The sequence below is a fragment of the Thunnus maccoyii genome, chromosome 23, assembly GCF_910596095.1.
Source record: "Thunnus maccoyii chromosome 23, fThuMac1.1, whole genome shotgun sequence".
In the NCBI taxonomy this organism is placed as follows: domain Eukaryota; kingdom Metazoa; phylum Chordata; class Actinopteri; order Scombriformes; family Scombridae; genus Thunnus; species Thunnus maccoyii.
Window position 1 is genome coordinate 15,885,670 of NC_056555.1, and position 22,617 is coordinate 15,908,286.

General features: G+C 40.5%; 1 protein-coding gene across 2 annotated transcripts in view; it reads left to right on the top strand.

Moving 5' to 3' along the window:
* Window positions 1-11,599, top strand: part of snd1 (staphylococcal nuclease and tudor domain containing 1) — a 179,868-nt gene extending 168,269 nt beyond the window's left edge. For both annotated transcript variants that reach the window (XM_042404023.1, XM_042404022.1), the window contains exons 24-25: window positions 8,054-8,098; window positions 10,568-11,599. In XM_042404023.1, the coding sequence (XP_042259957.1) occupies window positions 8,054-8,098; window positions 10,568-10,633 (111 nt within the window). In that variant the 3' untranslated portion in view covers window positions 10,634-11,599. The remainder of the gene's footprint in view (window positions 1-8,053; window positions 8,099-10,567) is intronic.
* Window positions 11,600-22,617: the final 11,018 nt, after the last annotated feature.

Genomic DNA, 22,617 nt, shown 5'->3' on the forward strand with positions numbered 1-22,617 from the left:
TCAATCACCAACAGCATTGTAGTCCGCTGTATCGACCTAGGCCTCATTTCCAATACTTTCCCTATTGAATGGGTAGAGATATAGAAATAGTATTCACACACCTTAGACAAATGTTTGTGAAGACACGCTCAAGATCTTTATTAAAATGTTACAGTGGTGTGTGTATCTGTCAGCAGTAGGCAGACTTTGGGGAAACCAGCTGTGAGGTGGCTCCCTTAGAGTGAAAGCAGCAGATGAGTCCTGGAATCTTTAATTACCCAGCAGCCCCCTGGGAAATGTAGTTTGAGTTTTTTTTTTTTTCCCTTTATCTTCTTTCCCTGTATTGTTGCTGTATTCACACTGAAGTCTTGCTTTTCATGTGTGAATGTTCAGCTGATGACTTTGTGAAAGGCTTTGAGGGGCAAGAAGGGCAGCCTTTAAGTGTTGGCTAACATGACATGCAGTGTTTTTTTACTTGTGTGTGTCTTTAAGTGGAGTTTTCTTACAGCTTGCGGTTAGAGTCCCCAATGTAGTTAATTGTGCAGCAGTTCCATCGCACAGTAATTGTGTTAATGGGGGTTGAAACTGTAGATGAAGATGAAATGGCGGGCGGAGAAGTGTAAGCACATCTGCAGCCGCATGTGTGGAATCCATACAGGAAATGAGGAAGGAGGCTCACACATACACAAAATGCCTCTAGGGATGGGTTGTTCCATTTATCAAAGTGCGATCGTGCTGTTCGGTACACATAAGGTGGCTCATGTGATGTAGTCTCCTGCCACTATACTGTTAAGGCACTGGTTTGGACACTGATGATATGCCTCATGGGAACGTTGGTGTTTCTATTCAGCAGGTTCACCGTAACAAAATTAGGCCTCATGGGTAAACAACATTTCATGTGGCAGCGCTTCTGTTGTCGCTCAGGGGTTGTCCCCGAGCAAAGAGAACGAAGTAGTACATGTGTGGAGATCCCTCATGAGCTCTAACACACTTACATAATTTGAAACCACGCTGTACAATATAAAGACAGGACAACAGAAGAAAAAAAATCTGCATATGTTCAATACCTGAGAGAACACAGCCAAGACAAATAAATGGGGGGTAAAAATTAAATATTAAAAATAGAAATACAGCTGGTGGTTGAGTTTTAAGGTTTATATTTCTGAGTAGAGCCAGCAAGCACCCGATGGATCCTGCCATGGTGGATCAGGTCCCCATCGCCTCCATCCCAACCCAAAAATTCTCCACCATGTCATCTATAAATGGCTTTTAGCTGTATCCGGAACACCAATTGACTGACTTTCAGGTCGCTGCGCTCCCTGTTCAAGCCCAGCGCCTGTCACAGCCCATCAAGAACCCCCCACCTCATCCCCAAAAAACACCACAGGGCACATATAAACATGCACACACACACACACACACACACACACCCTCTGAGCTTCATGGGTGTGTGACAGCATAACTGCTCCCCACCAATGGCTCAATACCTAATTTACAAGTAGAGTTAGAGATGGGGCCTTTTAATGGACATTTTCTGCTCCCCTGTTATTGACTGCACACACACACACACACACACACACATATTCACACACACACACTAACTTGCACAGGCAGTTGCCTCCCCTGCTGCCACTGCTCTGAGGGCCCTTTTGACATGTCCTAGCTGACACGCGCCACTTCCCAAACGATATTCCATCTTCTGCAGATGTACACACACACACACACACACACAAATACACACTTTATCCTCCCTCCCACACATACCGGGGGTGAGAGGAGGACAGCCTGGAAGGGAGTGGAGGCACCAGATTGTTCAAACTTATATTATTTTGAGTTGTGACCTCGCGGGAGAGAGAAAATAGATATCGGAGAAAAAAAGAAGCAAAACTCTTTATGCAGCCTTTATAAAAGTGAGTGTGTGTACGATACATTAGTTTTTACGTAAGACTTTTTCTTCGCAGTGCCTCTGGGAGAGCAGCTGAGAATGCTCTGGGTTATATCTGTAGTTAGTCCTTGCTGTTGTTGAGCGTGCACGTGTGCTACATGAGTGTGCCCTCCTTAACTCCATGAACACACGCTGGTGGGCTTGTCATTGCACGTTCCCACCAAAGCGCCTGATCTCCTCCGACAGCTATGCTGGGGGGAACACTGTGCAACAGGGAGCAATCCCAGTACACCTCAGATGGGGACAAAGACACTCAGACACATACGTTGTACATGTAGTTTTTATTATTTTACAGATTTTTACAAAAAAGGCAGAACATTTTAATTGAAAATGAAAAGAAAATGGATCTTTTACATTTACATCTACAAAAACTGGCAAATTCAGTGTCAACTTTTTCATCCCGTAGTCACTCAAACACACTGACATTCCCTCGTATCTCTGTCTCACACACACACACACAAGCCTTCAAGGATTCTCTCCCTGGTTAGCCATGGTGCTTATGTGACAAGCCTTTCCCTATCAAACCACTTTTACAGTGACACGTCTGAGGAGACTCTCCCAAAACCCTGGCCTCCTCTCTGCTTGCCATGCAGTATTCATGCACTGGCATGTTAAATGAGAGACATCTCTTAGGACTACAATCCACAGCTCAGCCAAGTACACTCAACTTGAAACAGTATGACTTACAGACATAAAAGCAGTTATGTTCCGGCAAATGCTCTGACGACGACCTGTCTTGTGCAGAGTTTTATGCTTTCAGCGGAGGCAAAAGGAGACGGAGATGGCAGGCGGAGAGAGAACGAAACCGGATGTAATGAGGATTGAGAGAGCAGCACCAAAAAAACACAATGCAGCAACAAAGAAACAATGACAAAAGGGAGTTAGTGGCAGGTTTTTTATTTTGGGGTGGAGTTGGAGTTTGACTGCTCATGTCTGGGAGGCGGTGTGTGTGTGTGATCGTCATTGCTGTTAATGAGTAAAGCTCAACATGCACGGAGGACGAGCCCTCATTGTTCCCTTTCCACTCGAGTGGTTTCTACGTCGCCTGACATCCAGTCTCAGCAGCGAGTGTGTAACCGGCGTTGAAACTTTGATAAGTCACTTGCTTTTCATATGTACCCCTTCCACAATCTGGTTTCACTTAGCGTTTTTTTTTTCCGCATGCTGTGAAATCAAAAAAGAGGCAACTCACCTACGCACCAAACGCGCGCAACCTGTCAGAAAACTGCCATGTTAGCTCCCGCTCAGATCCATCACTTTCACACCATGCTCACCAGAACACCACCTGGGTACACCATACTGGCCAGCACGGGAAAAATACACGCTCTCGCTCTCTCTCTCTCACTCTCAGACAGATTCACAGCCAGGCAGACACACCGACTAGTGCCAGAACACCAGACCCACACCACCTGTCGTTCATCTTACAAAAAGCATCACACTTACACAAAGTCATTCACAAAGTCTCCGTCAAGAAAAGTTACCTGCAGCGATTAAAAATTGAGCGTAACAGTATTTGTAAACAGTCTCTTTCCTGAATGTGCATAAGGTATCAGATTGTTTTTTTTTTAGTCTCAGAGTACTGTGGTAAATTTGCTCAAATGCAAACTGATGGTGTGAAATTATAATAAATTGACTCCTCTAATCAGTTAAACTTTCTGATTTTGTTAAATCGATGCTAAGAATCAATCACACACATTCAGGGACACTCACACAACATCCTCCTTAGCCAAACCGCATAATCTTTCAGAACTCTGCTACTGCCAGTGTGCATGGCCACTGCTCACCAAACATGGCATCTGTCCGGCATATGGGAGCTCTGTAGGGTCATCCAGACAAGCACACGCTGTCACCCGCTGCCTTCTGCCACCCTAACCCTCCTCCAAACACAGCAGTTTCTTGTCCTTGTCTCCTCGTTCATTATCCGCTTTGTATTCTCATCCTACTTTGTTTCTGTCTTCTTCCCCTTCTCATTTCTGATCAGTCAATCAGCTTTAAAGGAATAGACATTGTGGAAAATACAGTATACACTTTCCTGCAAGAGTTAGATGAGAAGATTGACTCTAATGTCTGTATGATAAATATGAAGCTGCAATCAGAAGGTGGCAGGCAGCCTTAGCTTTACAAAGACTGTAAATTGTGGAAAATAGCTCGCCTGGCTCTATCTGAAGGTAACAAAATCTGACTACCACCGTTTATGCCTATACCTCGTCTCCATCATCCTCCCTTTTCTTTCTTAACCCATGTATTTAATGTCACACTTGTTTCCCACACTGAGAAACATTCCTTTCCTTTGCCACTTGAAGTCATCTCCAGATGAGTTTTGCTTCTGTTTGTGTTGTAAATGAGCCATTATGCCTCCCCGCTGGAGCCAATAGAAATGCTGTGAAAGAAGGATCCGGGACAGGATATATGGAGCTGTTGAGAATCCGAAGGCAGTCATCATCGGTGTTCAGCTGCACACTGATTGGCTGTTGTGTTACACTGACAGTAAAAGACGAGGGCGATCCAGGAAAAGGCCCCCCTCCCGACCAGAGTACAAAGAGGCTCACCGTGATAGTTCCAGTATGGTAGCATATCATCTGTGCATATTGAGCTGTAGTGCTCTTGACTTTCACAGAATACTTTGCATTTGGATTCAAACACTCAGCTGTGTAGTTTGGCAAAAAGTGATGTGAGAAGATATATTTTCTATTTCTTTTAAAGTTGAAATGAAGTTTATTTTTCTAGTTCACCGGTTTTCTCACAAATGTTATTTTTCTCTTTTGTGTTTGAATATTGCCAATTCCACTCTTGCAGATATGAAAACCTCTTCCACATCATTTGAGTCGCTCCCCCCGGCTTTCCATGTGCAACTCTAGTAGCCTTTTTCCATTGGCACTTTTGACCGTGCTGAGTCAAATTATGCTGTTGATTTGCATTTCCATTAGCAGTTAAAAACATGATGATTTGTGGCGAGTATGGAGATGGACCATCTCTATAGTCGGGCCAAAGCACGTCTGACCCACCTCCAAGTGGATTGCGGTGCAATCCCCCCCTTCTCCCTCTCAAACAAGCTCTCCTGCGTCCCTGTTTGTACTTTCAAATATCTGCTTTATTTGACTGTTTCCTGTTTGCTTTCAGCCGTATAGGAGTTGTGTTAAGTTACTGCTGATGAAAACATTTCCTGCTGCTCCTTCATATTAAAAGCTTTTAAATAACAAAATAACAGGAGGTTCATCACCTAATTAGTGGAGCTTTATTAGCGGCGCTATTTTACAATAAAAACAAGTTGCCGCAACAAGAGCTGGAGATATTTGGAGCTATTTGATCAGTTACAAATAATCCAGTGAGGAAGAGTACAAGCAGAAACAGCCACAGTGTGGATGAAGAGCTGCAGACAACAGGCTGTTACTGGACCTCTGCAAACAGCTCACTTCCACTTCAACAGGTGAACAACTTCTCTTACCCGCCGTGCTGTGTGATGGAAAAAAACACTTGCAGCAAAAATAACGGGGGACTTTTATTGGGAAGAATTTATTGGAAATGAAATGTGTTTGTCTACCGTTTTACAGCCGCTCCTTGGACCACTAGTCACAGCCATGGATGTATACAGCCCGCTGCTTTTAAACGTCATCGACTCAAGACAAGCGTGTCATCACTTAAAGATACACCTTCACGCGGGTAGCCCTGTTGTAATGGAGATACAAATCCCTGCCACCCCGGGCTCATGCACCGAGTCAAGTCAATCCAACACGTGTATGGAAAAGGCCTATAGGAGACAGCTAAAACTGCTACAGGCACTGAAAGCTCCCCTCTATAGCCCCAAAGGCATCATTGGCCTTTTGTGTCCATGAAATATTGTTGGATGGGTCTTCCATATGGTGACATACGCCTGATGGGACCAAGATGCCATATCCCATCGCCTTCCAAAAAATCTCTCCTTTAGTTGGCTTTGATGGATGACTTGTGCAGCCACTGCACTTTCCCTAGCCACACACTCACATGTGCACTCGCTTAAACAAAGTGGCTGTACGATCCAGCTGCGGGTCTGTTATCTTGGCGGTGCCATGTGCAGCGTAGCTATCAAATCAACCTATGAGCGCGAGCTAGCTAAGCAATTAAACTCCAGAGCCCCATCCACACTCGACAGTTTTAACATCTGGCATCCTTGTTCTGGTGTGTGTGTGTGCGTGTGAGTGTGAAAGCCAGCTCATCTGCTACTATAATAAGCTACAAAACGTGGTGCACAATTGAATCCATTACAAGAACACAGTCTCTTCCTTACTGTCCTCTTCTCTCAAGTGACTTTCGTTATCTTTATTTCATATCTTTAAAGCATTTATTTTTATTTTACCACTGTGCTAATATTTCCCTATGCGCTCGTCCCTCGAATCAGAATATACCAAACTATACTCACGTTCAAATTTACAAGTATCTGCTGTACAAATCCTACTTACGGAGCTGTACTTACCATTCACAGACAGAATGTGAGTGTTGTGGGTGGCTAGGTTTAAACATGCTGGAGGTGAGCTGAACTGTATCTATGTACGTGTGTGTGTGTGTGTGTGTGTGTGTGTGTGTGTGTGTGTGGGCCTTGTGTAGAGCTTGATCACTCTGTATCCACTCTGACATTGTAATGGTGGAGGACAACTCTACTCAGAGGGTCTGCCACTTGAGCTTTCCAAGGTCCATACATCCACTTACACTGTACCCATCTAACCAAACACTGTCTCTCTCTCTCTCTCTCTCTCTCTGCACCCCTCCACCCCCGCCCCCACCCCTTGCCCTATGACTCATCACTGGTTCATTCAGGCTAAATGGCTGTTCTAGCAGAAGCAGTCAATATGTTCAACACTGCACATTGGCCTCCTCTTCTCTCTTCTTCCAACTCTTTTATATCCTCTCTGTATTCTCAGTATGTCCATATTATGTCCATTTCTTTGTGTTGAGCAAGATGAAGAACTGAATCGCTTTCGCGTTAAACAAATATCAAAGAACGTCATGTTCCCACAATACGTGTGATTATAAAAAAATAGAAATAAAAAAGTGTTTATGTATGACATTCATATGTGAGACTTGTACGAACAAGATGCAAAAAATATTGTCTTTCAGGACTCAGTGACAAGTTGGTCTCAGAGCATCAGATCTTGAATAAGAGTTCAAAACTCCTACACACTTACATCTTGTTTATTTCTTACGTTTCTGCATCTGAAACCCGACAAAGGCTGTTTAGACTGAAACAGTTTATGAAATGATCCAGCAGTAAGACAGTGTGCAGGAGTTTTAAATATCATTCAAGACACGGGCAAATATTACACTTAAAGAAAATGTGCATCATTGTTAAATAGTAAATATAAATATATTTTACTCACTTTGCAAAGAAGCTTCATTATCATTATTATTAATCATTATATTTTGAAATATCTTACATAGAGACAGATGGACGAGCACATACAAACCACACTTTTCAATAGTAAAGCCTCCAACATGTTTATTTACTGTGTCTTACATCCATCCTGTCCCACCATCATACAATCGAGCTCTGACTTTTCCACATGAATTGCAGGTAGAATTTTGGGGTTCACCCCCATTTAGCTTGTAGCTCCCTTAAGGCGTTCTGTGAATGCACTTGATTATAAATTGCTTCTACAAACCAGCAAGGTGTTGGCCTGAGGCTAGCGGGCACAAGCGGGTATGAGAGCCTCTCATCTCAAGTGGCTTTGCTAGTGTGAGCTGTAGCATGAAGCGCGAAGTGATGCCCTGCACACACGGTGGATAAAGCAATGACCTCTAACAGCGAGCCGTAATGTGGCGATGTGCGCTCCGTATGCTTCGTTCACATGTTTGTGCGTTCCACATCCCCTACAGTGACATAACCACTCTTGTGTCGATGTGTGTTATCTTGATCCTGTTGATCTTCAAAGAACAGTGTGTTCCTTTATATCCAGTGTTGCTGGGAGGGTGTGCGAGTGCCCTTCTGACAGATGTGAACTTTGTGCAAAAACTTGTGAATTTCCATGTAAGCTGGTAAAAGAAATGTCCCCAGGGGCAGAGCAGGTTTAAAGGATGCATTGATTCACCTTAATCCTTTAAAATCCTTTGTGTGACATAGTGATGTGATATGCTAATGACTCTTTCTGTCTGCCCTAGGTGACAGAATACCTGAACAGTCAAGAATCTGCCAAGAGTGCCAGGGTAAGTCACTTCATCTGAGCCCACCAGTCTCATCTCATCGTCTTTTTTTCTGTCTTTTTATCAGCTTTCTTCTAATAATAGTGGTTTGTCTGCCTCTGTGAGACATCTAATGTTGCCAAAACAGAAAATACATTACAGTACTAATTACTTTTCTACACCAACTACTACCAGAGAACGCTTTTTCTCTTTGCTGCTTCTCTCTCCCTGCTTCCCCTCTCTCTCTCCCTCTCTCTCTCTCTCTCTCTCTCTCTCTCAAGATGCAACACATTACATTGGCAATCACCACTGTCCCATATGGATTGCTGCCCACAGTCTGTGTAGGTCCATACTGAGAAAATGGGGGTGGGGATGTGTGCAAAATTGTGCAGTGGGGAAAGAAAGGGAGGAGGGGGGAAAAGTGGAGAATGAATAGGAGGCAGGAAATAACACACAAGACTCCCTCGTTAAGATGAGTCAAGTCTCAGAGCTTTGATACAACACTCCAGTGGAAATGATTATATATGAGTCCAGTAAACTATCTGGCCAGTCTGACTGAAACTGGCAGCAAACGAATGGAAAGGAAGATGAAAAATTTCAAGTACATGGACAGACTTAATAATGGAGGTCAAAAAGAATATATTAAAACAAACTTATGTTAGCCTGCATTCACACCAAATGCACAGGGCTCAGCAAAAGACCACTGCGGTGGCCGGTCACATACATGCAACCACACGTTCCAGGTGGATTATTTTGTAACATGAACGCTGTATATGACTGTTTACCTCATGATCATCACGATGAAAGATACAACTGTTGCTGCCGTGAAAACTTTCCAGAGTTGTAAAATCCTGTCTGTCTGTGTTTTGGCTTCTGATAAGTCAGTAATGCATTAATCTGTAACTCCAACTTCCTGGATCATATTTCATTATCTCACCGGTACCTCAAACAACACGGCCCCACCACAACAGACCCCTGCGGTTTAGTGCTGGATTGCTGGATTTGATCTGAATGCAGCCTTAAAAGGATAAGTGTGAAGATTTCCTTTATTTTTTATCCCATGAAAAACCCCAAACCAATAATTAATTGATTCTACTGAGCAGTACTGCATACAGAATGTAGCCAAAGCCTGATATTTGGTGCATACCTGTGTCATTGAGCGCCATTGTTGTCCAAAAAAGCACATCATTGAGCCACAACGTTGCCCTCGGTGATGTGTTACTTCATTACAATCAACCAGTGTCACCAGTATTCACCAAACCGTCTGTTTAATATAGTTCCCAACAAATACACAGTTTCCCCTGTTTGAGTAATGTTTGCTTAAAACTACAGTGCCCAGCTGTTTAAGGAAATTATTTGGCCTCCTTTTAATGGGATTTTTAGACAATTACCAAAATATAGAATATCACCAGCCTTACTCTTCTGTAATATGAGCAATAATAGTAGATTTATAACAGCTTGAGCTCCTCTGGTAGGTCTAAAGTGTTGGAGCCCTGTTAGCAAAGGCCAGACCACTTTTAGTTTTACAAATCCAAGTTGTCTTTCACAAGAACCTCAAGAACCTCCAGGAGTTTACATAGACACTCTGATCATATTTATTTTATACTCATGTAAATGTCAAGCGTTATGGCTCCAAAACCCTACCAGCGACCAGTCAGAAGCCATCTCCCCCGTGTTCTTGTAGTTACCCAGCAGTTATGCATCATGCTCAGACAACGAACCAGGCAGAGGTGGAATTGGCTCTCATCACAATCTGAGTTACTACCGTGTTTTCAGGGCGTCAGGGAGGAGGAGAAAAAAAAGGCAGCGGAGTGAGACACGGGGAAACGGCAATACGTACAAATGGCTCATTCATTCATTCTAATAACTAGTGCTAATTAGCACAGTCGCTAATTAGCTATGAATCACGGCATTAACAGCTGAGCGTGCATGCTTCTCAGAGCCAAAAAAGAAACATCCCACACAAACACAGACCCTCGTACACACACAAACACCCCTCAGACTGCACAATTCCTATCACATTTGAATAACCAATACCACACTGGTGCGGCTCCAAACGACTTGCACACATACTTTGCCAATCGTATTGTGATATAGGCGGCATTTAGCCGGGAAATGCATGTGATGGTTTATGAAGCGATGCGGGAGTGTGAAAGTAATGGAATAGGAGAAGTAATAGACTGGGTGGTATTTGTGGCGCTGGGGGCCTCTAGCTTGGATGGGCAAGCACAAAGAGTCGGATTAAATGGTGATGATGATGATGATGCAGGCGCCTTCGCACTGGGCTCTCAGTGATCTGTCTCTCTTTCTCTCTCTATGTTGCTTGGTGATTCTCAGTCTCCCTCCCATTTTCACTTTTTCTCTTGACCATTTAACATGTAATGTGCTAGAGAGGTTATTGAAGTCCCATTCAAAGCAGTTGGGAACGTAACCGCATTTTATGGTTATTTGTTTCATTATAGTCAATAAAATCTGTCTCTGTCTTCCCATCAGCTCAACATTTGGCGCTACGGAGACTTCCGTGCGGATGATGCCGATGAGTTCGGTTACAACCGTTAAAAAAAAAGAAAAGAGGAAATTAGAACAAACAAAACCGACCATCCAATCAACACCATTCCAAAGACCAACATGGACGACAAGTGACGCATTGGACAGAAGACTTAAGTAAATGACAAAAAAATCTAAACGACAAGCATTGACTCACTCTTCCTTTTTATTTCATCCCTCCAGTCCTGACTTCTCTTCTGCTCATACCCTTTTTTTTCTCCAGCTAGCTCTTGTAGCTCCAAATAGAGCATGCTAGCAATGCTAGAATAAAAAGAAAAAAATCATTCAAGAATCAGTCTCCATTCATCCTTTATTTTCCTAATGGGCCACTGCCAGCTCAAGCAGTCTGCACTATTGCCAATCTGTGTTATTTGCCATGTTACCTTTTCAGCAGACTTCCTGTGTGAATGATAATAATTATGATACTTAAGTATGTGTTTCAGCCAATCATGTTCTTTGCTCTCTGATGCTCTAGCCCAATCCCTGCTTTCCTTTGTACAGGAAGGGACTGGGTGTTTGGGGGGAAAAATGCTCGATTTTTTGCAAACAAATGCTTCCCTAATGAATTTCATGTAAATGTGAGGATGTAGTGAAAAGTGTAAATGGATTTATTTTGGAGAAATACTGGAGGTGGAGCCACACAGACAAAAAAGAAAAAAGGATGAGTTTATTTTTGTCTTCAATGTATATCTGTGTGATAATGACATTTGCCGATGTTTTTGTGGGGAGTGTTTTGTCGTTTATTCACTTATGTCACACTTTTATGACCAGTAAATACGGACGCCATGATGTGGCATTTTATCATCTCTGTATCTCCTTCTGTAAAGTTTACATTCAAATGGTTATGACCCTGTCTTTGGCAGTCTCTTCTCTTTCTGTCTCTGTATGCCATAGCAGAAAGTGTTTGAATTTGTTTCCCTAATAATGGACCTTTGCATTCTATTAAAAATCTGAATAAAAATAAGCAAACTAAAAGTCTTCTGTGTTTACTTTTTCCATTAAGGATATTGGAGTCTTTCCCTCAAAACTGACTGTCCTCAAGATCTATTCAGAATTTCAGTTTGGGATTTTTTATTCAATAAAACATTTGTGCCAAAATAGAAGAGCACTTCTACACAGATAAAAGGTTTTGTTACCTGTAAAACAAAATAGACAAGGGTCTTTGAATAAAAGCTTGGCAATTTTTTTCAATGAATTTAAAATTAGCAATGCAGATTATGTTTAGAAGCCTGCCTCGATTTAACCAGTTTAACCTCTGAAAGCATCATCAGTGTGCAGTAGTTCTGCTTCTCTATTGCTACCAAACAATTGCGTAAAGGAAAAAGAGTATTTTCACGTGTTAAAGGATCACAGTTCAAGTTGTGCAGGAGGGCAACTGCTGAATTTACATGAGGTGATATAATTTTTGTTCTGGGGTTTGTTTTGAAGACTGCATGTATGAAGTGTGCTTGTGTGATCTCAGCGCCAAGCAACTAAATAAAACATGAATCTCCAATAAGATCACCCAAAGGTGATGTTTAAAAGAAACCTGTTTATGCAGTAGAGCCTCATTTATCTGTTGGCTTGTTTTGTGATCTGCAGATATCAAATGAAAATGAACAAGCCAGTGTTGCATATTCCATAATTTTATCTGAATATGCAAATGTGCTATTTGTGAATCACACAAACATTTTGAAAGTATTTGCGTTACAATGGCTGTTATGAAGATATTCTATGACATACAGTATATTTTATTTATTGAAATTCTTTGCTGAAAGTGGACTTGGCTAAGATGTACGTTACTTTAGTGGGTTTGCTAAGTGCAGCTTCACATTAAAGTTGTAAGGTATTTCTTTTGATTTCTCTTTTATTGTCATCTTTTTTTAAAAACAGCTGGCATGCATGTACATTCAATGTAGCACTAGTTTTGATTTGTTTTCTGGGTCACACTCTTTAACATCACTGCAGCTATTTCCACCATGGTATGTTTAAAAAAAAAAAAAAAAAAACAGGGGTGAAATTAAGTGCTCATAAACATTTAATATGACCTGCCATATAAATAAATGCTCCATTCCACATTAAATGACTGTTAAGCATAGAGCAACCGCACTTCGCCAAATCTGACATAAACCACATCGTTGCCTCCTTGTATCATTACTTACAGTATATGGCTTAAAGCTTGCTTCCTCAAATCATTTACGCAAGAGTGAACCTAAAGAGGATTCAGCCCCGACAGAATACAACAGCACTGCTCCATACTGCAGTATTCATAAGCTTCCCTACTTCATCAAGGTCACCTTGATGAAACAGACATTAACACTGTAGAAAACATACAGGATCTGTGACTCCAGTCATTTCTTACATGAATGAAACAGATGCTTCCTTTACGTTGGAGATGTATGACAGATGTTTTCAACCGCGGTGGACATGCGTTAGTTTCAAAGAAGCTTGAGTGACAGCTCAGTGTGTGAAGTATCCACAGTGACTTAACTGCAGAAACGGATATCTAAAAAAAAAAAAAAACACACCAGGCTAATTCACTGCCTCAGAATTTTAACTACATATGTTCCATAATGAAAAAATCCAGACGTTTACCATTTATATACACATAACAAAACACCACATTGTAGACCATATGGACAGACATCAACTGCTGATTGAGCACAATAAAGAAGCTCATTGTTGCCAAATAAAGCGCTCTCATACAGCCATATGACAGTATATCATTCAAAGTCCCTTTTTGCAGTCAAAAATTATGGAATAGTGGTTTTTAAATGTATTGGTAATAGTTTTTTACTAATAAAAGGAAGAAAAACATGTAACTTTTATATCAGAAAAGTCCCTTTTCGCCTCTGAAGGGGTGTGTCGGTGTCTGTGTTTGATTGACACCCAGATTTGCACTGTGAACTGTAGCTTACAAGGGCAGACAGTGTTTTATTAGCAGTGGTGTTGAAGAGTAAGAACACAATAGCATGTAAAACTGACTGAAAAGTTGATTGTGCTGCAGATGAGCAGCTAAGTAGGCTGAAAACCGACATAAGCACTGGACTTTCTTCTGGTGAATGTTTGTTTTATGAAGCTAAGTTGCACAACAAGACATACATTCATGTCTGTAAGTTACATAAGAAGAAGAGATTAGCAGAGAGGCTGTTGTGGAAGGTTAGTCAAAGTCTGTGTTAGTCAGTGTGATCGCCTGCTTATGTTAGAGATGTGTAATCATGATCCAAAAATTATTCAAAACAGATTTCTACCTTTTGGGTGCAGAGTATTTTCTCAGAGGAGTGCGCAGTAGGTGATTTACATGTTTGCTGTAGCAGAAAAAAAAAAAAAAACAACACTTGCAATTTGATTTCAGTTGGATTTGTGATGAAAAACAGCTGCAGTGGGAACAAAGAAGCACTTAGTTGTTTTCCTCTTGAAATGAAACACTGTGAAGGAGTGACCAGGGGTTGTTTTTGCAAACTGCCCTGAAAGAGGGTGACCAAGATAGAAATGTACCTACTTAACATTCAAATTGTGTTAAAAAAAAAAAAAAAAGCCTCAGCCGCCTCCAAGACATGTTTTTCAATTAGACATGGCAGGAACTTCTATTTTTTTATTTTTTTTTATGACTTTCTCTGTGGTTGATAGATGACACGCAGTACGTTTTACATGATCACAGTCTGTCCCACAGGCAGAGATTACTATTCATGAGTGTGTTTTGCATTATATCTGTCATAAAGCTCATACCAGGTGTCATTAATTCCTTCTCTCTCTCTATATATATATATAAATATATATATGTATGTGAGGAATTCAAAATCAGACAGACTAAAAAGGACATTTTAAAAAACAGTCCCTCCCCACCAGATGTCAGTCTTAATTCTAAGTGCCACGCAGCAGTCAGGAGCCACCAAATCAAAGATGGCCCGAGCAATTTATCACCGGTGTTCATGTCCAATTACCAGAGGTTGGGATGAGAAATATGCTCTCAGGGCAATTAAGAATCCTGTCTCTCTTGTCAGCTGACTCATGGACTTGGTGAGACGACTTTGTCTTTTAGATCCATGTCCTTTCTCTTGTCTTTTTTTGGTCACAAACTATCCATCGTCCCTCACACTTTCCCTTCACCGATCTCTCTCTCTCTCTCTCTATCCGCCTCCTTGCTTTTCCTCTATGAGCTGATGAGATAGCTACCGGGCCTGTGCTTACGAAAGAAAAGGAAGGAAGGAAGGAAGGAAGGAAGGAAAGAGAGATCACGGAAGATATGGAAAGTGGTTGTCTGCGCGAGTTGTAAGCTAATCCTCCTGGTTTCATCTCCTCTCTGTTTGTAAAGCTGTCATAGTTGAAACAACGCCCAGCAGACGTAACAGGCAGATTACAGAGAACTGTTGTCAGCAAATTGCTTAGAAATGTCGATTATTCGGTGCCTTCCACAGCATCCGAGGCAGCCAAATCAAAACTGTGTCAACAACAATTAAACCGTGAAATGCTGCCTTGTTGTGAAGGATTTATAAGAGAAAAGCACACGTCACTGAGGTCCTTTTTTTTTTCAATCAGGCAAATGGTGTTTTTCTGTGATGTATCCGTGTGTTTACATGTGTTACCATTCCAGATACAAGACTGAAAAGAGAGAAAATAGAAAAAGAAAAAAAAAAATCAATGATTTCTAACGACCAAAATGCAACAGTAGAGCTAATATCTTTTTTTCATGAACCCGAGGCATGTTTCCCCCTCTGAGGGGTTCATAGGAGAAAATGAAACCCACGTTAATAATTCACCGACTCAAGAAGAAAGATAGAAAATGCTTTTAAGCTCTTTTTTTAGGGCTGATAGGAATGGGGGATAGATTTCAGTGACATGGTTTGTGTGTATAGACTATGTGTGTAGTATTATTGAACGCATCACTGGTCACAGAGATCAGCATCGTCAAACTGTTGTTTACTTTCCTCTTGAACCTCTCTGCCTTGAGTCACACAGACATTATTGGATTTAATAGTTGTTGGGGTTTTTTTTTATTTGAGATAAAAGCAGCAGCCAGATTTACAAGTTCATAAATAAAGTGATGTTTGAGTCACTCTTATTTGAACAAGCTGAGATATGGAGCTAAAATAAGCAGTTTTGGCAGACAAAGTTAATTTTATTTCATTTATGTCAATCTGCTCTTCTGAATTGTTAATTTATTGTTCATGCCACTTAATTTCACGCTTTCCCCCACCTCAAAAAATACCACATCGCTCCCCCATCTTTCCTTATCTCTCGGCAACACCCGCTCACGTCCTGCCCTCTGTCCTCCAGTGCCACAGTTTGTGTTGAGTTTGTGCCCCCGCAGGGTCCAAACCACCGTCACACCGGCCAGCTCGCATGCAGTCAGCGCTTACTGGTTCCAGTTATCAATTGAAGGATGGAATCCTGTCCGAAAGGGCTTTTCCTGTCTGCCTGGCACGAATGAAGAATGCTTTGTAAAACATCACAGCGGCTATACTAGTTGCGGACGGTTGCAGTTATAGGGAGGTACAGGATCAGAATGGATACGATGTGTGTGTTTTGTTTTCCAAAGATGCATTTGTGCTCGCAACTTGCAAACATCTGCAGACTCATACATGCTCCTGACTGGCAAAATGATATCTGATAAAGTTATTTTGGGAGCAGCGGTATCTACAATCCCGCTGAAAAGTAAACGCCGGGATGTGGTTAATTTTACTCTCATGTGTTCATCATTGATGCTTATAGAGTATCAGCAGGACTGAATGCAGGATTAGTGAAGCCAACCAACCATCTAAATCTTCCTCTAGATGTTTTATTTGTATTAATATACATTTTTAATTTGAGTTTCGGTACGACGACTGTATTTAGTAAAGAGAGAGAGTCTGTTATATTACATTACATGTGACATGGGCACAGTGTGTGAACTATTACTAGGTCTGGTAGAAACAAGTAAACAGTGCCTTTTCCACTAACGTCACAATTAATGAGGACAACACTTGTAGCCATGGTAACATGGCGATGGCTGCAGCCTCCGAAGACATAATCATTAAAAGTACACAACATGAACTAGACGAAAATGTAAAATATTTTGGGTTTGTTGATGAAGATTATACTAAAACTAACAATAAGGAACTAAAATGTGACTTAAACTCATTTTTGTCAAAATAAAAGACAAATATCTGTTTAGGTGGTTTAATTTACACTGCAGGTCTGACTGCAATGTGTCTGATTTTCTCTCTGGGCAATAGTCTTTAATAGTATCAGCTGTAGCTACATCTGACAGATGGTGTTGTAAAATGACTCAGCATTTGGACATTTTTACTGTACAACCTAAAAATGTTAATGGAAGAAATAAAATTGCATTCATGCGTTAGAACAGAATTACTTTGGGTGAAACTATTTATCATACATTTTGCTGCTTATCAAGAGTTCAGAAATGGATGTTTTTCACTCCAGTTAATCTGTGTTATAACTGCGTAGTTTTATAACTGACCTTCTTTACAAGCTCCTATTAAATTTACATATCCTATTTTGAATTCAGCATCTTTGTTAGGATTAGATGATCTGCATAAAAGTAATACTGGAATTAAATGTTGAAATGTGGGATTTGATATGTGGTTATGGTGGATTATTAATTTTAATGCATCTTATTTAGTTACATTAAGCGGCATTACTCAGTTAATAAAAACCTTTCCAATATATAAAATCTAACATTAAGCATCCGTTGAGAGACTATGTCATCATTTAAGAAATAAATGGTGGGTTTTGTGGTTCTTTGGGGAGCAAACATCTACAGGAAAAGTCAGAATCAGCTTCCAGTGTTAAACTGCTAACATAAAGTTGTGGATTTTGACACAAGACATTTGTTTTACTATGAACTCTGACATCCAGAGATGAAACTCACAGAGAGGAAGGTCAGAATCGGCGAACGGACTCTGCAGCAACCTCCAGGTTACTGAGACTGAAAGCTGTGAGAGAAAACTCAGCTGCATGTTTACAGTTTATCATTTATTCATATGTTTATCATTTATTAATTATCATTTGTATATATATATTCATTTAATCAGATGTACTTTAAGAATATGCTTGGTCACTGTAAATGTGAGCCATCTTTCAGTGTAAATGTGTTTTGATCATCATCTGCTTCAGACAGACTGTAGTCCCCCCCAGAATCTTGTGATGTGTTGTCATAGCGATAGGTTTAAAATAATCCTGTAGGTTTTACTAACTGCATGATGTGATGTTTTACCAATGGATAAGAGCTTCTTTTGTCTAGTTTCTTATAAAAAAAAAACCCACACCCTATGTGTTTCATCTGTGAGATGCTGTAAGATCTCACAGATGAAACTGCAAGTGTTTTGTTTAAGTTTCAGAAGAATTGAAGGCAGTTTTCCATCACAAAGTCATACAGCGTTCACAGGTATGACTTGAAAGCATTTGGAAATGTTGAGATGAAATAGAAAAGGCATGGTTGGCTGACAGTTCAAAATGGCAACAAGGTCTTTAAATTGATCAGTTTTTAACCTTCCATACAGAGCCTATAGGAGTCAGTATGTATGTAGTAATATTTTTAAATTCTTTAGTTCTTACTTTTATATCACTACTTGGAGTGTATGTTTGTTTGTGCGTGTGTGTTTGTATGTGTGGGTGTGTGTGTGTGTGTACGCCTGCTTTTTAAAGCAACGCAGTAAAACATATTGTGCCATTCTGTTGACTTGCGCTACTTGTTTTTATCAACATTACTTTCCCACCATCAGGGATGAAGTCTACCCTGAAAGAGCTTTTTATGAGGGAAGCCAGCCACTTCATCCCTGAGTGATTTCAAGAGCATTAGACTTGCTCTGCACATCGTCATATTACACCACAGACAACGATAAAACACAACTGTACAAATTGGAGAAGATTCAAACCGCTTCCCTCGTGTATTACGAGCAGTTCAGCATGTCACTGAGCTACCTTCTGAGTGTCTCCTTATATTTTTATCATGTGTTTCTCTCCTGCCTGCGTAAACAGTGGAGATATTTTTACATTCAATTTCAGGCTGATTTACCAACAAGGATCGATCACAGCCTCCCAACCGTTGGCTACATTCTTCCAAATGTGCTTTTGTACTATTCATCATCCCACTTATTGCTCTATTCTGACAATTTAGCTGACGGTGGATTCAAACCCGCGTCGTGCTGTGCGACACATGTATCGGTCGTTGAGCTTCATAAAACCTCAGCTTGCCGTGTATTTGTCATCTTAGTCATTGATTGTAAGTACCAGCAGCGACGAGCTATTTGGCGTCAGACATCTGAATCGCCCCAAACTCCCCTGTAGTTTCACTGTCAATAACTAAAACGCATTGAAAAAAAGCCTCATGCTAGGATAAACACAGGATATTTGTTGCTATGATACTGCTTCAGTGTTTGAGTTGAGGGGTCCATCCACCCATACTATGAAAACTGTATACCCAGTGAGTGCTACATAGCAATATAAAATAATAGAGAACTTATATTAACATGTTATTATTAGACAACTAATTTGCTTTTCTGTTGCGCTGAAGAAATGAGAGTTTTCAATACATTATAAAACCATACGGATGACTTTCATCACGACTCAAATGTGCAGCTGAGGAATGTTTTCTTCAAAGTTAATCTGGAAAACTGCAGCAATTCACTCTAGCTCACATTTAGTGATAATTACATTACTGGGATACCATAAATGACTTTTTCATTATTTTAATCATTTCATTCAAAAGTTGCATTATGGTAATAATGACAAATTGCTGGTCGCGTCTGACAATTAAAGCTGAAGCTATCACCTAAATTGATCCTGCTGACTGCTCTCACTCTCCCCTTCTAGCTGCTGAGCTAAACGTTATAGTTTCACAGAGTGACAGGACAAGCTGCGGCTGAATGTCCAGAAAGCTTAATTAATGTGATTACAGCTGAAATGATTAGCCAGTGAATCAATTAGTTGATAAATGTATAAAATAGTCAGCGGTTTTGATGTTTTGTGTGTGCACGCTGCTGTATCTTTCTAGTATTCACTGTTTTTACAGCTCTCTGGTCACTAAAAAAAAGAATCAGCAACCATTTTGATAATCGATTAACCGTTAATGTCTTTATTAAAGCAACGATGCCAAACATTTGCTGCTTCTAGCTTCTAAACTGTGTGAGGGTTTGCTGTTTTTCTTTGTCATGTGTGATATTAAACTCAGTATCTTTATATGTTGCACTGCTGATCAGACAAAACAAGCAATTTTGATGGCGTAACTTTAGACTCTGAGACAGCGAGATCGACATGTTGCACAATTTGCTGATATTTTATTGACAAAGTGAGTGATCGATTAATCGAGAAAATAATTAGGAGATAAATAGATAATGAAAAAAAAGTTGCAGCCCTACATGTGATATAGTTAAAGTATAACTGAAGGATTATGACTATTGTTTATCCTCTGCTAGCGTTAGTTGTTGGTCAGTGCTCAATTTGATCTGTGAGAACAGTCAAAACAGGAAGTTAACTTTTTAAATATCAGAACAATACAGAGCAGCACCAGACTGACACTGACTTGTGATGCATGTTCACCAGATTTGATTTTGTCGTTTTGTGGCTAACTCACAAAATAAATGTTGATATAGCTGATACCATCTAAAAAATGAGAAGTCTGCACTGATCCTTCTCTTGATGTTAGCGGGGGAAATTGGGCACAGTGATGAGACATTTTATGATTTAATGATTTGTCGTAATGGGACGCTGTAGCTCAAAACCCTGCTGCTTTAATCCACTGAGCTAACTACAACAGTAAGCTACTTTTCTAAGCTGCTTTGTCAGTTTATCTGTTTTGTCCTTCCACCACAGTCACATGGTCTTATGGAACGTCGGAGAAGCATTTTGTTGCATACATTTGCATATTAAATAGGGGGGGAAAAAAATGATTTTATTAAAACTACTAATACCAGTTCGTAATGCTGCAAACAGGCAGGTTCTCGTGGTTGTTGCTAATCTTTATCAATTAAATATTTTAATTAAAGTGGCTTAAATAATGTAGAGATTTGATTCAAATCCGTAATACTCACGAGAGCTGTTTGCCTTTTCAATCTCATCAGTAATATTCCAGGAAGCCCTCTGTGAAATATTCTATCCCAGCCATTATATCTGAACATCCTCACACCTAAAGTAGGAGGTATAGGACTTAGCCCCTGGGATCTGAGTCCACTATTAATGTTCCCACTGGGAACTGGGAATGTCCATATTCAGCTCTATAGCTTGTCTTAGGCCTTATTGTTCATCATATTTAAATTAATTCACAGCCACAGTAATCTTAACTGTTGCTCACAGAGGTGGATTTATTAATATGACACTTTTTTTTTTTTCTTGCACTTGTTCGTTATTCTATTATAAAGTGAATTTAATGTTTTAAATACACAGAGGAGGGAGGGAAGAAACAGGTTAAGCCTTAAAATAATCCTTAAAAAATACTGTTCACTATCATCTCACCCATTTGTGTAAGACACCCACGAGAGGCAGAATTGAAGTTTAATTAGGTAGACATTATCCAGAATATATAGATTTACATGTAATTCCTTTTCAGTTTTCAGTGTAATCCTGCTACTTAACATTTTCACACCCCAGAGTATTTTTTTTTTTTTTTCTGTAAGCTCCTATTACAACAGCGGGTCCGTTCCTTTGTAGGTCCCAGCTAGTGATGAAGTTATTGTTAGTGGACACAGAAATGGGGGGGATTTGATCCTGCAGTCTAATTTAATTAAGGCAGTTGAGCTATCTGAGACTTGCTTTTGTGCATTAAATTCAAATGTGATCACAGAGAAAAAGAATAGGATTCGTACCTAGAATTATCCTCACAAAGCAATATTTCTGTATTGCTTTGAAAGCCTCCAACAAAGAGCAGGGTCAGATCAGCTACATGCTTTGATACTGACATTTGTATTCCTGTAGTCATCAGTCTGACCCGTCTGCCCCGTTCCAAAGGTCGCATATAGACCAACGAGAGAACAGCATCAAAACACTTTGCCGGCGTGAGCGTTAAGTCTGAGTGTGTTTCTGGTGAAACAGAATCTAAAAGTTGAGCTTTAAGACTTTTCAGATGCAAATATACTCTTCAGTCAAGAGACATTCATGTCAAGGAACTGACCATGTGTAGCAAATGGATATACAGTTCGATTTGGCAGGAAAGGCTCTGCTCCTTGAGGGAGCTCTCGAGGAATCTGAGCAGTGAGGATGAGTCTGCTGGGAGAACTAATAAATATACAAGAACATCAAATCTTCATTTAATCTATAATCCCAAACAGTTCTTAAAGGTGTCCTGTGAGGTTTTTGACCACTAGTAGCGCTATGGAGCAATATTTTTATAATTGGGTCCCTATTTTGTTTATATTGTGCACATGCATGAGGATTTACAGTCCTGTGCAGTACATTTTAGACACTTTACATTCTTATCTGTAACGCAGTAGCATCAGGGAGGCGTCTGATCAGTCCCAGACTCATTCTGCAGCATGACAGTGACCCCAAACATACAGCCAGCGTCATAAAGAACTATCTTCAGCAGCAAGAAGAACAAGGAGTGCTGCAGCAGATGGTGCGGCCCCCACAGAGCCCTGATCTCAACCTCATGGAGTCAGTCTGGGATTACATGAAGAGACAGAAGCATCTGAGACGCCTAAATCCACAGAAGAACTGCGGCAACTTCTCCAAGATGCTTCTAACAACCTATTTGCCAAGTATCTTGAAATACTGTGTGCAAGTGTGAGGAGAATTGCTGTTGTTTTAAAGGCAAAGCGAGCTGAAGTTTCTTCTGTTTACTGCACTTTGCATGAAGTTAATTGATAGATAAAAACTATTCATGGCATCATTTTATTATTTAGCACAGTCCTGCAACAGGTTGCATGTTTTTTCTGCAAACCTGCAGTCGGTGGTACTTCTCAAACAAGTGAAGCAATGCGCCTGCAAAAGCAGTGAGAAAGAAGACTGCTAGCAAGTAAACATGGATGTAAACAATGCAGGATTTAAAATGTTGAAAAAAAAAACCTCTTCGCTGTGCATTT